The sequence below is a fragment of the Bufo gargarizans genome, chromosome 5, assembly GCF_014858855.1.
Source record: "Bufo gargarizans isolate SCDJY-AF-19 chromosome 5, ASM1485885v1, whole genome shotgun sequence".
Taxonomy (NCBI): Eukaryota; Metazoa; Chordata; class Amphibia; order Anura; family Bufonidae; genus Bufo; species Bufo gargarizans.
The window spans coordinates 221,262,932-221,281,997 of NC_058084.1; the positions used below are offsets into that span (position 1 = coordinate 221,262,932).

Consider the following 19,066-nt stretch of genomic DNA (forward strand, 5'->3'; position numbering starts at 1 on the left):
AATGTCGCTCGTGTGGACGGCTAACTACACTGGTGGATGGGGCCATGGAACCTCCTGTATCACAGGAGGTTCTCGATGATCTCTTCCTGAAATTTGAGGAAGGATCCTGTTCTCCCAGCCTTACTGTAGAGAACAAAACTATTATATGCAGCCAATTGAATTAAATATACAGACACCTTCTTATACCAGCGTCTGGTGCGTCGGGAAACTAAATATGGAGCAAACATCTGGTCATTGAAGTTCACCCCTCCCATGAGCAAATTATAGTCGTGGACACAGAGGGGCTTTTCAATGACACTGGTTGCTCGTTCAATTTGGAGAGCATGTAAACGTCACGCTTGTCTCTCCGTTTCATCGCAAGCAGTTCTTCATTACACAAGGCAGCCCTCTCCTCCCGGGTGGTAACGAGCCGTTGGGGGAAGCCTGTGCGACTAGTTCGCGCGGTGCCACAGCAGCCAATCTGTTCAATGAACAAATTCCTGAAGAGGGGCACACTTGTGTAGAAATTGTCCACATAAAGATGGTACCCCTTGCCAAATAAGGGTGACACCAAGTCCCAGACTGTCCTCCCACTGCTCCCCAGGTAGTCAGGGCAACCGACCGGCTCCAGGGTCTGATCTTTACCCTCATAGATCCGAAATTTGTGGGTATAGCCTGTGGCCCTTTCACAGAGCTTATACAATTTGACCCCATACCGGGCGCGCTTGCTTGGGATGTATTGTGCCCGGTAATATGTATAAGGGACTCGACTACGCAGATGTTTTGCTCAGGGGTATACAAATTTCTGGTTGAAGTGGTCTATGAGGGGCCGAATTTTGTGGAGCCGGTCAAAAGCTGGGTGACCTCTGGGACGAGAGGTGCTATGGTCACTAAAGTGCAGGAAACGCAGATTGGCCTCAAATCGTGCCCTGGACATGGCAGCAGAGAACATGGGCATGTGATGAATTGGGTTCGTGGACCAATATGACCGCAATTCATGCTTTTTGGTTAGACCCATGTTGAGGAGAAGGCCCAGAATTTTTTTTAATTCGGAAACTTGGACGGGTTTCCACCGGAAAGGCTGGGCATAAAAGCTTCCCGGGTTGGCGGATATAAATTGAGTGGCATACCGGTTTGTTTCTTCTGAAGTTGGGGATCAGGGTTTGCCAGCACCTCAGGGACTCTAGGGGGTCTACGGGCCTGTCTGTGCGGTGGCTGCGATGGGGTAACTATTGCACGTGCCACCGTACCAGCTTCAACTGCCCTTCTGGTGCTTGCCACTTCACCATGTTGTACGGCAGTGCTGGTACTAGGTCCAGGGAGGGCTGCGCTGCTGGTGTATGCCTCACCACGTAATCTGACAGCGCCAGCCCCACTCTGCTGCCCTTGAAGCGGATCCTGCGCAACCTGTGGTCTAGCAACACGGGGCCGGGTACGCCTGGTGGTATCAGGGACCTCAACCTCCTCGTCCGAACTTTGGGTCAGACTGCCACTGCTTTCTACAGGTTCATATTCTGACCCGCTAGATTTGTCAGATGAGGGTTCCCATTCCTCATCCGACTGGGTCAGAATCCTGTAGGCCTCTTCAGAAGAATACCCCTTGTTTTACATTTGGACTACTAAATTTAGGGGGTATTCCCTGAGACTACCCAAGAAAAAAAGCAAGCCTGTCTTACAAATGGGAGGCTAGCGAAGTACCGGAGGCCGCTGCAATTGATAAAAAAATATCAAAATTGATTTTTTTTTTTATCGCCGCAGCGCTTGGAAAGTGATTGTGCAGTGCAGTGATAAAAAAAAAATATTTTTTTTTGTCACTGCGGTGGGGCGGGCGTGGGTGAACGCACGTGTTGGCGACCGATCAGGCCTGATCGGGCAAACACTGCGTTTCGGGAGGAGGGCAAGGTAAGGTGACACTAATACTATTATAGATCTGACTGTGATCAGTTTTGATCACTTACAGATACTATAAAAGTACAAATGCTGATTAGCGATACGCTAATCAGCGAATCAGTGACTGCGGTGCGGTGGGCTGGGCGCTAACCGATTGCTAACTACCTAACCAAGGGGCCTAAACTATCCTAAAACCTAACAGTCAATACCAGTGGGAAAAAAAAGTAAAAGTGACAGTTTACACTGATCACTTTTTTCCTTTCACTAGGTGATTGACAGGGGCGATCAAGGGGTGATCAAGGGGTTAATTGGGGTGATGGGGGGGTGATTTGGGGCTAGGTGTGCTGTTGGTGTGTACTCACTGTGAACCGTGCTCCTCTGCTGAGACCAACCGACGAAAAGGACCAGCAGAGGAGCACAGCAGCCATTTAGCACATAGTATTTATAAATATAATGTGTTAACTGGCTTCTGATTTGTTTTTTTTTAAATCATCAGCTTGCCAGCCACGATCATTGGCTGGCAAGCTGATGACGTGACCCCCCTCCTCTAACTTTTGCCGGCCCGCGATGCGCAGGCCGGCTGAGCGCGTCATCTCGCGTCTCGCGAGATGACGCATATATGCGTGACTGTGCCTCAGACTGCCACCTCTGGACCGCGATCCTGCGTTAGGCGGTCCGGAGGCGGTTAAGTTGCATTTCTGAAAAAAATGAACTTTGCACGATATTCTAATTTTTCGAGTTTCACCTGTATTAATACATATCTATACTAAATAACCCACATTTTTATCATCTTTCTGGTTACTGTTGTCCACCCATTGCGTTTGTTACTGTAGTTGCTCTTTTCAGAGTCCTCTCAGGCTCTATAAAAGTAGGAGGTTATGAAGGTTTTCTGGCATAAAAAGATCGCAAGTTTTGCTGAAATAGCCAGTGTGCGTCAAAATGTAAAACTTTTTAGTTTTCTCAGACACCCCCAACTCTTTTCCAAGATGTGGGTGGGGTTTTGGGGGAGAAGGCTCATTTAACAACATAAGCACAACATAAAAATGGACACATTATATGAGAAATCTCCCATGTCTTTATTGTGCATATGTGCCCAAAATTGTATCTGACTAGTGATTTGTAATGTGGTAAAACTATGTTCTCGTCATGTGCATCTATGCCCTTTTTGATAGTGCCCTTGGTCTTATTATCCTAGGCACCAGCTGCCTGACATCCTTTTCCATATTACTTATACCATTTAGTATGTACTGTGACATGCATTTTTCCTTCCCATGTGTATAATGTTATATTTATCAGTGTTAAACCTCATTTACTATTTTTCTGCCCGAGTCTCCAATCTATCCAGATCCACCTTTAGCAGTAATAGAATATAATTTTGTGTTAAATACAGTACACAGTTTAGTACTATCTATAAAAATGTATATTTTACTGTGCTTCTACAAGATCTTTTATGAATATATTAAAGAGAATAGTGCTTAATACTGACCCCTGTGGTACCCTACCAGTGATGGTCACCCAATAAGAGTATGTATCTATAACAACTAATGTCTGTTTTTAATCACCAAGCCAATTATTTATCTACCGGTACTTAAGCACATTTTTTCCCAGTCCAAGCATTTTCATTTTATGCATCGTACCAACTATTTATGTGGCAGAGTAGCAAATATGTAGCACAATAGTATCAGATTCAACCAAACGCAAATTTTTGTGATATGAGAGGGAGAAAGCCAAGTATGCTACCCAGTGTTTCTCGGCAATATACAGTTGCAAGAAAAAGTATGTGAATCCTTTGGAATGATATGGATTTCTACACAAATTGGTCATAAAATGTGATCTGATCTTCATCTAAGTCACAACAATAGACAATCACAGTCTGCTTAAATTAATAACACACAAATAATTAAATGTTACCATGTTTTTATTGAACACACCATGTAAACATTCACAGTGCAGATGGAAAAAGTATGTGAACCCTTGGATTTAATAACTGGTTGAACCACCTTTGGTAGCAATAACTTCAACCAAACGTTTCCTGTAGTTGCAGATCAGATGTACTCAACGGTCAGGAGTAATTCTGGACCATTCCTCTTTACAAAACTGTTTCAGTTCAGCAATATTCTTGGAATGTCTGGTGTGAATTGCTTTCTTGAGGTCATGCCACAGCATGACCTCAAGGTGATGCTGTGGCATGACTGGGCCACTCCAGAAGTATTTTCTTCTGTTTAAGCCATTCTGTTCTTGATTTACTTCTATGCTTTGGGTCGATGTCCTGTTGCAACACCCATCTTCTGTTTAGCTTCAGCTGGTGGACAGATGGCCTTAAGTTCTCCTGCAAAATGTCTTGATAAACTTGGGGATTAACTTTTCCTTTGATGATAGCAATCCGTCCAGGCCCTGACACAGCAAAGCAGCCCCAAACCATGATGCCCCCACCACCATACTTCACAGTTGGGATGAGGTTTTGATGTTGGTGTGCTGTGCCCCTTTTTCTCCACACATAGTGTTATTTGTTTCTTCCAAACAACTCAACTTTGGTTTCATCTGTCCACAGAATATTTTGCCAGTGCTGCTGTGGAACATCCAGGTGCTCTTGTGCAAACTGTAAACGTGCAGCAATATTTTTTTTTTTTTACAACAGTGGCTTCCTCTGTGGAAGCCTCCCATGAAATCCATTCTTGTTTAGTGTTTTACGTATCGTAGATTCGCTAACAGGGATGTTAGCATATGCCAGAGACTTTAGCTGACACTCTAGGATTCTTCTTCACCTCACTGAGCAGTCTGCGCTGTGCTCTTACAGTCATCTTTACAGGATGGCCACTCCTAGGGAGAGTAGCAGCAGTGCTGAACTTTCCCCATTTATAGACAATTTGTCTTACCGTGGACTGAGGAACAGCAAGGCTTTTGGAGCTACTTTTATAACCCTTTCCAGCTTTATGCAAGTCAACAATTCTTAATCGTAGGTCTTCTGAGAGCTCTTTTGTGCGAGGCATCATTCACATCAGGCAATGCTTCTAGTGAAAAGCAAACCCAGAACTGGTGTGTGGTTTTTATAGGGCAGGGCAGTTCTAACCAACAGCTCTAATCTCATCTCATTGATTGTATTCCAGTTGGCTGACACCTCACTCCAATTTGCTCTTGGAGATGTCATTAGTCTAGGGGTTCACATACGTTTTCCACCTGCACTGTGAATGTTTACATGGTATGTTCAATAAAAACATGGTAACATTTAATTATTTGTGTGTTATTAGTTTAAGCAGACTGTGATTGTCTATTGTTGTGACTTAGACTAAGATCAGATCACATTTTATGACCAATTTGTGCAGAAATCCATATAATTCCAGAGGGTTCACATACTTTTTCTTGCAACTGTATATGTGTTGTCTGGGAAGTACTCTTTGTCATTACAGAGAGTGCCTAGTGCATAATGCTTCTCTGGAAAAAGAGAATGCCAGCTAGTCTGAATATCACATACCAGGAACACAGCTCTTTCTGGGTAACCCTTTAACAGAGCTGAGAAAAGAAATCTTTTTTTTTTTCTGCTGCCTGAGAGGCCTTGGTTGGGATATTGTAAGCCAGCCAATTCTCCTCTGGGTTTCTGAGAAAAATATATGAAAATAAAAATTAGCACATCTGCTGGCATGAGATAGGCCTAGGAAAGCTAATTTGAATATCTTTGTAAGGAACCCAGAGGAGCATTGCCTGGTCTACAAGAGTATCCCCAGAAAATGAATATATATTGCCTAGAAACCCAGAGTAGCATATTAGGTTCTCTCTCTCATCCTAGAGTCTTTCCAAATGAAATATAAGTCCCAGAAGAACAGTGAGTGTTCCAATTTCCCTGAGAGTTGCTATATATTTGATTTGGGTAGAATCAATTCGTACTTGCATCAAACCTTTTCAAAAATTTGCTGAATCGGACCTGAAACAAATTTCAATAAATTCACTCATTTCATATTATATACAAACACACACACATATCTATCTAAATATACAGTTCTAATCAAAAGTTTGAACACACCTTTTCATTCCATTTTTTTCTTTAGTTTTTTTCCTACATTGTAGATTCATACATAACACATTACTATTATGAAGTAACACATATGAAATGAACTAGTGTCCATAAACAAGAATATGTTTTATATTTTAGATTCTTCAATGTAGCCCCCTTTTTGCTTTGATGACACCTTCTTGGCATTCTCTCACTCAGCTTTATGTGGTAGTCACCGGGAATGTTTTTTTGTTCTTAAAAGCAAATTGCGGATCCGCAAAACACGGATACCGGTCGCATGCATTGCACATTTTGCGGACCGGAACATCTGGCTCCTAATAGAACAGTCCTACCCATGTCCATAATACGGACAATAATAGGACATGTTTTATTTTTTTACGGGGCCACAGAACGAACACTGTGTGCTGTCCGCATCTACAGCGGCCCCATCAAAGTAAATGGGTCTGCATCTGACCCACAAAAAATGCAGATTGGATGCAGACCAATAATAGGTTTGTGTGCATGAGCCCAGATACGGTGTTGGGATCAAAATGGAAAAGAATAGCATATTCTAGAATATTCTATAATTTGTGAGATAGACATACAGATGCACAGCACATGTATGAAATCTTTGTGCTGCGCTAGTCACTGTATAGTAATAAACATATGCTCCAACTACATTAGATATTTATAAAATATTTCAGCATTTAGTTGATTGTTTCCAAAGAAAACCAGGAGAATGGTGAACGCAGCTCAAGGCTATAATACAAGGTGTAACAAGAAACCAAAAAATTAACGCAGTAATGCTGCATATTTAAGAAATTACTAGTATAACTTAGGTTACTTAGCGTTACATTAGCGTTTTCAATTCCGCTATTGAGATTAGTCATAGCATTCATTGTCAATGGGGACAAAACTGAACTGAGCAAAACGGAATGCACCAAAATGCATTCAGTTCCATTTGGTTGCGCTCCTATCAAGCCCAGAATAATGCTGCAAGCAGCATTTTTCTGTCTGCGATGTGGTGCGGAGCAAGACGGATCGGTCCTGACACACAATTAAAGTCAATGGGGACAGATCTGTTTTCTCTGACAACAGAAAAAGGATCCGTCCTCCATTGACTTTCAATGGTGTTCATGACGAATTCGTCATGGCTATAGAAAACATAATACAACCGGATCCGTTCATGACGGATACATACAGTTGTATTATAGTAACAGAAGCGTTTTTGCATATCGATTACGGATCCGCAAAAAACACTAATGTGAAAGTGGCCTAAGTTATATGTACGGTAATATATATTATTTGCACGTCCTTTAAACTTGTTTAAATGTTTAATTGATGATACTTACGTAATTGTGTCAATCATATCCAATCCCATTTCAACGCAGCAATGTGCATGGTCAGTTTTTGGCTGTGTTAGTCCAGAAACACAGTAATAACAATCTCCAAGAATCTTTATTCTTCTGCAGTGGTTTTCCTGTTGCAAAATACAGTGATTCAAAATTTTTAACAATTTATTATACACTGGCTTTAGTTTTATTACATATACATTGTAATACATAATAAATAATAAGAATTAAAGCCTTGTTCTATCAATCCAAAGTATATTAATTTTGTATTCATTACGTCACTGGTCACTTTTTTCCTCCAAGCAGGATTCAAGCACAAGTAATGAAACTACACTTTACTGTAACTATTATTGTCCAGTTGCACTGGACTTTGCTTATGGTAGGCAGTTGCACTGAATTTAGCTTATTACAGGACTTTATCGTCATCCATGTTTTATTCAGCAGAAACTTGATTTGGCTGAGGAGTTCAGCCCTGCCAGCCACAGTAGAGAGAATACAGATTCACATGATTAAGGTTTCTGTCTTACCATCATCTGAAATGCTAACAGATATGAAACTGAAACACAAGGAGTCAAACTATAGAGGCCTTCACATGTGGTAGATTTTGTTGCAGAAAATGTTTGTGAATGAAAATCAGTTCCATTCATCTGGATGGGGTTGTTCTGGATTTCTGCAAACCCCATTCAAACAGATGGAACAGGTTTTCAGTCGCAGAAATGTTGTGCAACAAAATTTGTCCAGTGTCAAAGTACCCTTTAACCTGTTGGAGACACATGACGTACCGGTACGGCATGTTGTCCCGGTACTTAAGGACACATGACGTACCGATACATCATGTGTAGTTCCGATCACCTCCGCCCAGCAGGCGGTGATCGGAACAAGGTGCCTGCTTCAATCATCCTGGGACAATGCGCAGGGGGGTCCTGTGAGCCCCCGTGTCTGCGATCGCCGCAAACCGCAGGTCAATTCAGACCTGCGTTTTGCGGCTTTTACTGGAGTTGCGGCAGGCGGTCGGAGGTGCCATCGGGTCCCCGTGCGGCTGTAAGGGGAACCCGATGGTGTTGAAGGCAGCGCGATTCCTTCCTTAGGCCTCGGCGCTACCTTCCGCCTTCCGGTGACGAGCCTGTGAGATCCAGCCCCCTGGATCTCACAGGCAGGAAGCTTTAAGAGTAATACACACTGTACTACTCATACAGCCAATGCATTCCAATACAGAAGTATTGGAATTCATAGTAAAGGGGATTAGACCCCCAAAAGTTGAAGTCCTAAAGTGGGACAAAAAATAAAGTGAAAATAAAGTTGTAAAAATAAAGTTTTCCCCCCAAAAAATTTAAAGTTTCAAGTAAAAATAAACAAAAATGTAATTTTCCCCAAATAAAGTAATTTTTTAAAATAAAAAATAGGAAAAAAAAAAGTAGACATATTAGGTATCGCCGCGTCCGTATCGCGGACATATCACATGACCTAACCCCTCAGATGAACACCGTAAAAAAGAAAACTGTTATTGTGTAAAGCTTAAGTAAATAAAAAATAAGTATGCATATTAGGTATTGCTGCGTCCGTAATAACCTGCTCTCTAAAAATATCACATGACCTAACCCCTCAAGTAAATTCCGTAAATAAATAAAATAAAAATAAAAACAGTGTAAAAAAAGCATATTTTTTGTCACCTTACATCACAAAAAGTATAATAGCAAGCAAACAAAAAGTCATATGCACTTCAATCAAATAGTCATCTCATCCCGAAAAAAATTAGACCCTAAATAAGATAATCGCCCAAAAACATGGAGACAATAAAACATGATTTTTTTTTTGTTTAAAAAATGATAGCATTGTGTAAAACTTACATAAATAAAAAAAGTATACATATTAGGTATCGCCGCGTCCGTAATAACTTGCTCTATGAAAATATCACATGACCTAACCCCTAAGGTGAATACTGTAAAAAAAAGTTAAAATATAAACAGTGTAAAAAAGGCAATTTTTTTGTCACCTTACATCACAAAAAATGTAATAGCAAACGATCAAAAAGTTATATGCACCCCAAAATAGTGCGAATCAAACTGTCATCTCTAAAACATGATTTTTTTGTTTCAAAAAAGAAATCATTGCGTAAAACTTACATAAATAAAAAAAATTGTATACATATTAGGTATTGCCGCATCCTTGACAACCTGGTCTATAAAAATACCACATGATCTAACCTGTCAGATGAATGTTGTAAATAACAAAAAATAAAAACAGTGCCGAAACAGCTATTTCTTGTTACCTTGCCTCACAAAAAGTGTAATATAGAGCAACCAAAAATCATATGTACCCCAAACTAGTAACAACAAAACTTCCACCCTATCCCATAGTTTCTAAAATGGGGTCACTTTTTTGGAGTTTCTACTCTAGGGGTGCATTAGGGGGGCTTCAAATGGGATAAGGTGTAAAAAAAAAAACAGTCCAGCTAAATGTGCCTTCCAAAAACAGTATGGCATTCCTTTTCTTCTGCGCCCCCTGCCATGTGCCCGTACAGCAGTTTACGACCACATATGGGGTGTTTCTGTAAACTACAGAATCAGAGCCACAAATATTGAGTTTTGTTTGGCTGTTAACCCTTGCTTTGTAACTGGAAAAAAACTATTAAAATGGAAAATCCGCCAAAAAAGTGACATTTTGAAATTGTATCTCTATATTCCATTAATTCTTGTGGAACACCTAAAGGGTTAACAAAGTTTGTAAAATCAGTTTTGAATACCTTGAGGGGTGTAGTTTCTAGAATGGGGTAATTTTTTTGGGGTTTCTATTATGCTAGCCCCACAAAGTGACTTCAGACCTGAACTGGTCCTTAAAGAGGAACCTTTCACCAGGAAAAAGTATGTAAACTGACTATACCGACGTGTAGAGCGGCGCCCAGGGATCCCCCTGCACTTACTGTTATCCCCGGGCGCCGCTCCGTTCTCCGGTTATAGCCTCCGGTATGTTCCTACTTAGGCTCCACCCGGGGGAACTTAGGCTTCACCCAGGGGAACCTGCCGGCATCTCCTTCTCCTATGCAGAAAGAGACCGCGGCATGTTCCCCCAGGTGGAGCCTAAGTAGGAATATACCGGAGGCTATAACCGGAGAACGGAGCGGCGCCCGGGGATAACAGTAAGTGCAGGGGGATCCCTGGGCGCCGCTCTACACGTCGGTATAGTCAGTTTACATACTTTTTTCTGATGAAAGGTCCTCTTTAAAAAGTGGGTGTCACTACCAGAGCTTTGAGACGTTCTCACAGCTCTGTTTCTCCACCCTTGTGATGATGTCACTACTAGAGCTTGGAGGAGTTCCCTCTGCCCTGTTTCTCCGCCCCTGTGATGAGGTCTTTACTTTCTGTTTCTTCCTCCCAGCTGTCCCTCCTGTGTTTGATTTCGCTGCCTTTAAATCACCCCTCCTCCTTTGTAGAGGTGCAGATTATACTTTTCCTCTGACCTGCAGTTCCCGTTTTCTCCTTTCTGCCAGGGTAGCGCTAGGGAGCAAAGTAATTTCTTGTGAAATTTTTGTCGATAGTGGAGCGGCCGTCAATCTTATTGATACTCAATTTGTAGCCATGCATGGTTTTCAGGTTTGCACATTAGAAAAGGATATACCTGTTTTTGCTATTGACTCTGCTCCACTCTCACAGAGATCCCTGAAGGGCATTGTTCACAATATCCGGTTAGTGGTAGGTGACACTCATGTGGAGGATATATCTTGTTTTGTCCTTAACGGATTGCCTTCCCCTCTAGTTTTGGGGTTACCTTGGCTCACTAGACATAACCCCACTATTGATTGGCAAGCAAGGCAAATAAATGAGTGGAGTGAGTTTTGTAGACAGAATTGTCTCACAGCGATTTTTGCAGAGGTGTCTACTAAAACGGTGCCATCATTTCTCTCTGATTTCTCAGACGTGTTTTCCGAGAGCAGTGTTCAGGAGCTACCTCCTCACCAGGAGTTTGACTGTCCCATTAACCTCATTCCCGGCGCCAAGCTGCCAAAAGCACGCCTCTATAATCTCTCACAACCGGAAAGAATCGCAATGCGAACTTATATCTCTGAACGTCTCGATAAGGGGCATATTCGTCCCTCAAAATCACCTGTTGCCGCTGTTTTTTTTTTTGTTAAAAAGAAAGATGGCTCTCTGAGACCTTGCCTAGATTTTAGGGAGCTGAACCGTATCAAGATTCGCGATCCCTATCCCCTTCCTCTGATCCCGGACCTCTTCAACCAAATTGTTGGGGCCAAGGTTTTTTCCAAATTGGATTTGAGGGGCGCGTACAACCTGGTCAGGGTCAGAGAGGGGGATGAATGGAAAACGGCCTTTAATACCCCTAACGGGCATTTTGAGAATCTCGTTATGCCTTTCGGCCTGATGAATGCTCCGGCCTCTTTCAGCATTTTGTTAAAAGTATTTTCTACCATTTGATGGGGAAATTTGTATTGGTGTATCTTGATGATATTTTGATTTTTTTCCCCTGATGTTCAGACCCATCGGGATCATCTTTTTATGGTTCTGCGGATTCTGCGGGAGAATAAATTGTACGCCAAGCTGGAGAAATGTGTTTTTATGGTATCGGAGATTCAATTTCTGGGTTTTCTCCTCTCTGCTTCTGGTTTTCACATGGATCCGGAGAAGGTCCGTGCTGTGCTGGAGTGGGAGCTTCCTGAGAATCAGAAGGCATTGATGCGCTGTCTGGGTTTTGTGAACTATTACAGAAAGTTCATTTTGAATTATTCCTCTGTTGTCAAACCCCTCACTGACATGACAAAAAAGGGGGCGGATTTTTCCTCTTGGTTGGAGGAGGCGCTTGCAGCTTTTTCTAAGATTAAAGAGAGTTTTGCGTCTGCTCCCGTCTTGGTGCATCCCGATGTTTTCTTACCTTTTATTGTTGAGGTGGATGCTTCCGAGGTGGGTGTGGGTGCGGTTTTGTCCCAGGGCCCTTCTCCTGCCAAGTGGCGACCCTGTGCCTTTTTCTCTAAAAAACTCTCCCCGGCAGAGAGAAACTATGATGTGGGAGATAGGGAGTTGTTGGCCATCAAGTTGGCTTTCGAGGAATGGCGCCATTGGTTGGAGGGGGCCAGGCACCCTATCACCGTTTTTACCGACCATAAGAATCTGGCGTACTTGGAGTCGGCCAGGCGTATGAATCTGAGACAGGCCAGATGGTCTCTGTTCTTCTCCAGGTTCAATTTTGTCGTTACATTCCGCCCTGGGATCAAAAATGTGAAGGCTGATGCTCTCTCTCGCTGTTTTCCGGGAGGAGGAAACTCCGAGGACCCGGGTCCCACTTTGGCGGAGGGGGTGGTTGTTTCTGCTCTGTATTCTGATTTGGAGGCCAAGGTCCAGGCTACCCAGACTGAGGTACCTGCCCGTTGTCCTCCTGGGAAGTTGTTTGTGCCTCCTGAGTTACGTCACAAACTCTTCAAAGAGCATCATGATACTGTTCTTGCTGGTCACCCCGGGAGTAGAGCCACGGTAGATCTCATTGCTCGGAGATTTTGGTGGCCGGCTCTTCGTAAGTCGGTGGAGGGTTTTGTGGCTGCTTGTGAGACGTGCACTCGCGCTAAGGTCCCTCGTTCACGTCCTTCAGGTCCCCTTCTCCCGTTACCCATACCTTCCCGTCCTTGGACACACCTCTCCATGGACTTTATCACGGATCTTCCTCGTTCCTCAGGGAAGTCGGTGATCCTGGTGGTGGTGGACCGTTTTAGCAAGATGGCTCATTTCGTACCCTTCCCTGGTTTACCCAGTGCTAAAACGTTGCGCAAGCGTTTGTCAACCATATTGTTAAATTGCATGGCATTCCCTCGGATATTGTTTCCAATAGAGGCACGCAGTTTGTGTCCAGATTCTGGAAGGCTTCCTGTTCTCGCCTGGGGGTTCAGCTGTCCTTCTCTTCTGCTTTTCATCCGCAGTCGAATGGTCAGACTGAACGCGTCAACCAGAATCTGGAGACATATTTGCGCTGTTTTGTGGCAGAGAACCAGGAGGATTGGTGTTCTTTTCTCCCTCTTGCCGAACAACCGTCGTCAGGAATCTTCTAAGTCACCATTCTTTGGTGCATATGGGTTCCATCCGCAGTTTGGGACATTCTCAGGAGGGGCTCCCTCTGGTTTTTCCTCATCTTTGTCTACCATTTGGCAAAAGATTCAGAGTAATCTTAGAAAGATGAGTGAGAGATATAAGCGTGTGGCTGATAGGAGACGTGTGCCTGGTCCGGACCTGAATGTGGGTGATCTGGTGTGGTTGTCTACAAGAAATATTAAACTGAAGGTTCCCTCCTGGAAATTGGGTCCCAAGTTTATTGGGCCTTATAAAATCTTGTCAGTCGTCAATCCTGTTGCCTTCCGTCTTGATCTTCCACGGGTTTGGAAGATACATAATGTATTTCACAGGGCTCTTTTAAAACTATATGTCCAGCCCACGGTACCCTCCTCTTTGCCTCCTCCTCCGATTTTGGTTGATGGCAATCTGTAGTTTGAGGTTTCCAGAATTGTGGACTCTCGCATTGTCCGCGGTTCTCTTCAGTACCTCGTTCATTGGAAGGGTTATGGTCCTGAGGAGAGGATGTGGGTTCCGGTGTCGGACATTAAAGCTACTCGCCTCATCAGGGCATTTCATAGGGCTCATCCTGAGAAGGTGGGTCCTGGGTGTCCGGAGTCCCCCCGTAGAGGGGGGGGGGGGGGGGTACTGTCACTAACAGATCTTTGAGCCGTTCTCACAGCTCTGTTTCTCCACCCTTGTGATGAGGTCACTACTAGAGCTTGGAGGAGTTCCCTCTGCCCTGTTTCTCCGCCCCTGTGATGAGGTCTTTACTTTCTGTTTCCTTCCTCCCAGCTGTCCCTCCTGTGTTTGATTTTGCTGCCTTTAAATCACCCCTCCTCCTTTGTAGAGGTGCGGATTATACTTTTCATTTGAGCTGTATCTCTCGCTTGAGTATCTTCATCTGTGTGATATCTTTTCACTGGATCCGTGTTCTGCTGAAGCAAGTACTTCGGATATTGTCTGCTGACTTTGGATCTGTTTTCACTGCAGCTCCTTCAGTTAAGTGTTCAGACATTGTGTGTTTCTGTTTCTTTGCTGACTGGATCCGAGGCGACCCCGGTTCCATCCATATACTGAGCAGGGCACCGGTGGCCGTGCCCCTTACACTATTGTAGGGGTTTCAGTGGTCTTCAGCCTTAGGTACGCGGGCATGTCTCGATCCACCATCTGGATCCGGACATGTGCTTAGCAGCTTAGGGAGAGCTTTTAGGGTCTGACAGGGGTCACCCTTTATCCTCCCTAGTTTGGGTCCGGTCAGTTGCTATTCACTGTGTAGGCTCTTGTTGCTCACTTACAGCCGTGACAGTGGGTTTTTAAAAATGTCAGAAAAATCTCAAGATTTGCTTCTAAACTTCTAAGCCTTGTAACGTCCCCAAAGAATAAAATGGCATTCCCAAATTGATCCAAACGTGAAGTAGACATATGGGGAATGTAAATTAATAACCATTTTTGGAGGTATTACTATGTATTATAGAAGTAGAGAAATTGAAACTTGGAAATTTGCAAATGTTTCCAAATTATGGGTAAATTTGGTATTTTTTTTATAAATATTTTTTTTTTATTTTTTTTTTACTCAATTTTACCAGTGTCATGAAGTACAATATGTGACGGGAAAAAAAACTGACTCAGAATGGCCTGGATAAGTCAAAGCGTTTGAAAGTTATCACCACATAAAGTGACACTGGTCAGATTTGCAAAAAATGGCCTGGTCTTTTAGGTGAAAATGAGCCCGATCTCTAAGGGGTTAAGGGGTTGTCCCTAGAAAAATATTCTACAGTTTTTAAACCAGCACCTGGATCTGAAGTATTTTGTTATTGCATTTAATTAACCCTTAGGATACCGGCAGTTTTTTTTTTTTTTTTTTTTGCGTTTTCATTTTTCTTCCCTATCTATCTTGAGCCATAACTTTTTTTATTTTTCCGTTAACATAGCTGTATGATGGCTTATTTTTTGCGGGATAAGTTGTATTTTCTAATGCCACCATTTAATATGGCATACAATGTAGTTGGAAGGGGTAAAAAAAAATCTAATGGGATGGAATTGGAAAAAAAAAACCACAATTCCTCCACCGTTTTATGGGTTTTGTTCCCAAGTCATTCCATTTAAGGCAAAACTGACCTGTGCCTTTCATTCTCTGGGTCAGTGCGATTACAATGATACCATATATGTACAAGTTTTTTGTCTAACCAGTGTAAATATAAACTTTGAACAAACTGCCTGCCGGAATCAAAAACGCTAGTGTGAAAGTACCCTAACTCTACCAAATATCAATTTTATTTTTTTACCAATACTTTGGAGAGTAACCCACAATCCTTTTTGTAAGCATCCTAAAAGATTCATGCAAATTACCCCAGTTTCCAGTTTATGGACTAAGTGCAATTTTGCAAATCTGACATGCCACTTTATGTGGTAATACTTTAGAATGTTTTTACTTATTCAAGCAATTCTGACACTGTTCTCTTGTGATACATTGTACTTTGTGTTAGTGGAAATTTTGGTTGATATGTATTGCCATTACTTATTTAAAAATCAAACATTTATGGAAAATGTTGAAAAATTCTCATTTTTCTACATTTGAAATTTTCTGGTTTTAAGACAGATATTGAAATAGTTCTCAATTAACATTCCCCATATGTCTACTTTATGTTGGCATCAGTTTGTAAATGTAATTTTTTTAGGATGTTAAAATTTGCTTCTAAACTTCTAAGGACCAATTCAGTTCTAAAGTAACTTTGATGGACCAATAAATGACCCCACTTTAGAAACTACATCCCTCAAATTATTCATTTTTTTGTGCCGATTTCCCATTTTGATCTATTTTTCCTGTAACACAGCAAGTGTTAACAGCAAACAAACTTTAAAGGGAACCTGTCACCAGGATTTGGTGTATAGAACTGAGGATATGGGTTGCTAGATGGCCGCTAGCACATCTGCAATACCTAGTCCCCATAGCTCTGTGTACTTTTATTGTGTAAAAAAAAAACAACGATTTGATCCATATGCAAATTACCCTGAGATGTGTCCTGTACCAGCATGAAGGAGCCCAGCACCGCCACACGACCTCAGAATCTCTTCCTTGCTCCCTGACGTCAGAAGGCCTGAGCATCGTAATCTCGCGATGCACGAGCTAGCGCATGCGTAATGTCGTCATAGTGTTCCTTCTCTGTGCTGGCATCAGGCTCAGGGAAGGAACACTAGTTTATTTTCATTTTATTTTATTTTAGTCCCACTATGTAACCAACTTTTGAGTGTCTGATACCTGTTTCGATGCAGTACAATACAAGCAATACAATATGTCAGTTTCCAATGAGACCCAGCATGGAGCAGGCCCAAGGCTTTTATAAGGCTTCCTGGTGCCAAGGCAACCATCGGCACCTCACAATCACATTGCAGGGGGCTGGTAGTAACAGTCAGATCCCTCTACTGGTGCCCCCTTGATCATCATAGTGCAGTACATGTACGGTGGAATGCTCAAACAATTTGTCAGAGAATGAAAGCTAATTTCCTGGTGGCTATTCCAAGTGTTCCAGGTTCAGTGCAGAGCTCCTGTCTCTATGGCTTCTGGTCCTTATCAGACTGGAAGTTTGACGTCCAATGAACACGTACATTACTGATGCCCTCAGTGATGATGTGCCAGGAATGGCATGTGACCACTGAAGCCATTGATTGGCCTTCAGCAGTAACATGCATACTGACAGGATGTGACACTTCTGGAACAGCAGGATGCAGAAGCCATGCTTGAACGCTATAAGAAAAAACACAGAAAAATGTGCACTCCTGCATGCCCAGCCACCAGAGAGAAGATCGGCAGTTTCTCCTATAAAGAGCAAGCACAGCCACCACTTCTGGACTGCAATATGATCATAACTCCTGGAAACGGTAAGTGTACAGGTGAAACTCTAAAAATTTGAATATTGTGAAAAGGTTCAATATTCTAGGCTCAAAGTGCCACACTCTAGTCAGCTAATTAATCCATATCCCCTGAGCAAAGGGGGAGAGATTGTGACTTTGGGGTTTCGTAAGCTATTATAAGCCATAATCATCCAAGTTATAACAAATAAAAGCTAGAAATATCTCGCTTTGCATGTCATGAGTCTATCTCATTTGTTGGTTTCAGCTTTTAAGTTGCATTACTAAAATAAATGAACTTTGCACAATATTAAAAATTTTCAAGTTTCACCCGTATAATGTAATGAAAAAAATGAATCAAGCCAGGAAAGGACAGTCACAATACATTAGTAAGTGCCTTGTATTAACTTTCTCTACATGATGAATGCTATTTGCTGAAGTGAGACAACCCTTTAAGATAAAAAATAAAATAAAAATAGAGAAGTAAATGGGAAAGGAAAATATGAGTGAAAAGAATCTGAGATAAGCAACACTTTTTTTTTTTATCAGAACATCATGTCAGAGTCCCACAGTTTACTCTCTGATTGTGTGGCTACGGTGTATATCACAATCCAGTGCATAATTGGAAATTTTTCCAATGCGCATGCCTACATACATGGATCTCAATGGTTGGCAAACTTGGGGACATTACTAAACAGTGCAGTCTAATTGACAGCAAAATACTGGCCCTGCACATTTTTGTATACTCACCCTGCACATTTTTGCAAATATTTTATTAAGTTTTTTCATGGGACAGCACTGAAGATCTGACACTTTAATACAATGTAATGTAGTCAGTGTACAGCTTGATTAATAGTGTAAATTTGGTGTGCCCTTAAAATAACTCAACACACAGCCATTAATTTGTAAACCACTGGCAACAAAAGTGAGTAAAACAGTAAGTGAAAATGGACAAATTGTGCCCAATTAGACATTTTCCCTCCCCGTTTGAGGTTTTCTGAAGGAGAGTGGCAACATTAACATGGGTCTGCATTATTTTGTAAGTGTCAAGAGTCTACCTAAATATACTGCCAGTAAGGTTTCTATTAAGGTGAAGGTGTATATAAATGTGCTCTTACAAAGATATGCACAATAAAATCCAAAGCATAACAGAATGGTGTTGATGCTGTTTAGATACTGCCTGGAATCAAAGCTCAAAAAAGAAAATTCTAAGTAACTCCAGCCAACAGTACAGTAAAAATATGGGGTAATAAAAATTAAAAAATAAAACAAGATAAGTAAAGTAACAAATTTGAATCTATCAGGGCAATGTATAAACTTCAAAAAATCTCTAATTTTGGTTTGGCTTCTGGAAAAACTTGTGACCTGAGTGGAACAAACAGTGAGTTGTCTAATATATCCTATTTGGATAGATTTAAGTATATTTATTTATCGTTGATTAGTTAGTAGTATAACGCTATTGTTCTTGTCAAACTCAAAGTGACAGGTGACCATGACCCTTTTCCAGACCATAACCCCGCCCACTCTACCCAAAGCCACGTCCTTATTCTGTCAGACAGTCCAGACACATCCTAATATGGTATAGTCAGGCTACAACTCAATTGAGTTTTAAAAATAGCTTGACTTTCTGTAACTGAATTAAGTTTTAATGTGTTTAAAATAAAATGATATTAAACTTGTATTAAGCTTGCATTAACCGCTTATTAAGCTCTAGCTATCAAAAATATACAGAGATAAATATAAAAATATATAAAATCTATAAATATATATAAATATACAAAATATAAATCTAAAAACGTTATATACTAGCGTATTTAATAAAATAATTTCTATTTTATCTACTGTCTATCAAAAAATATAAAAATATGCTATCTATTTATGTTTCCACCATTCCAATTATCTAGCTATCAAAAATATAGATATAAATATAAAAATATATCAAATCAATATATATATAT

At 41.6% G+C, this 19,066-nt stretch overlaps 1 protein-coding gene across 1 annotated transcript in view; it reads right to left on the reverse strand.

Moving 5' to 3' along the window:
- Positions 1-19,066, reverse strand: part of ADCY1 (adenylate cyclase 1) — a 435,025-nt gene that overhangs the window by 276,535 nt on the left and 139,424 nt on the right. The window contains exon 5 of the mRNA XM_044294968.1: positions 7,210-7,337. Coding sequence (XP_044150903.1) covers positions 7,210-7,337 — 128 coding nt within the window. The remainder of the gene's footprint in view (positions 1-7,209; positions 7,338-19,066) is intronic.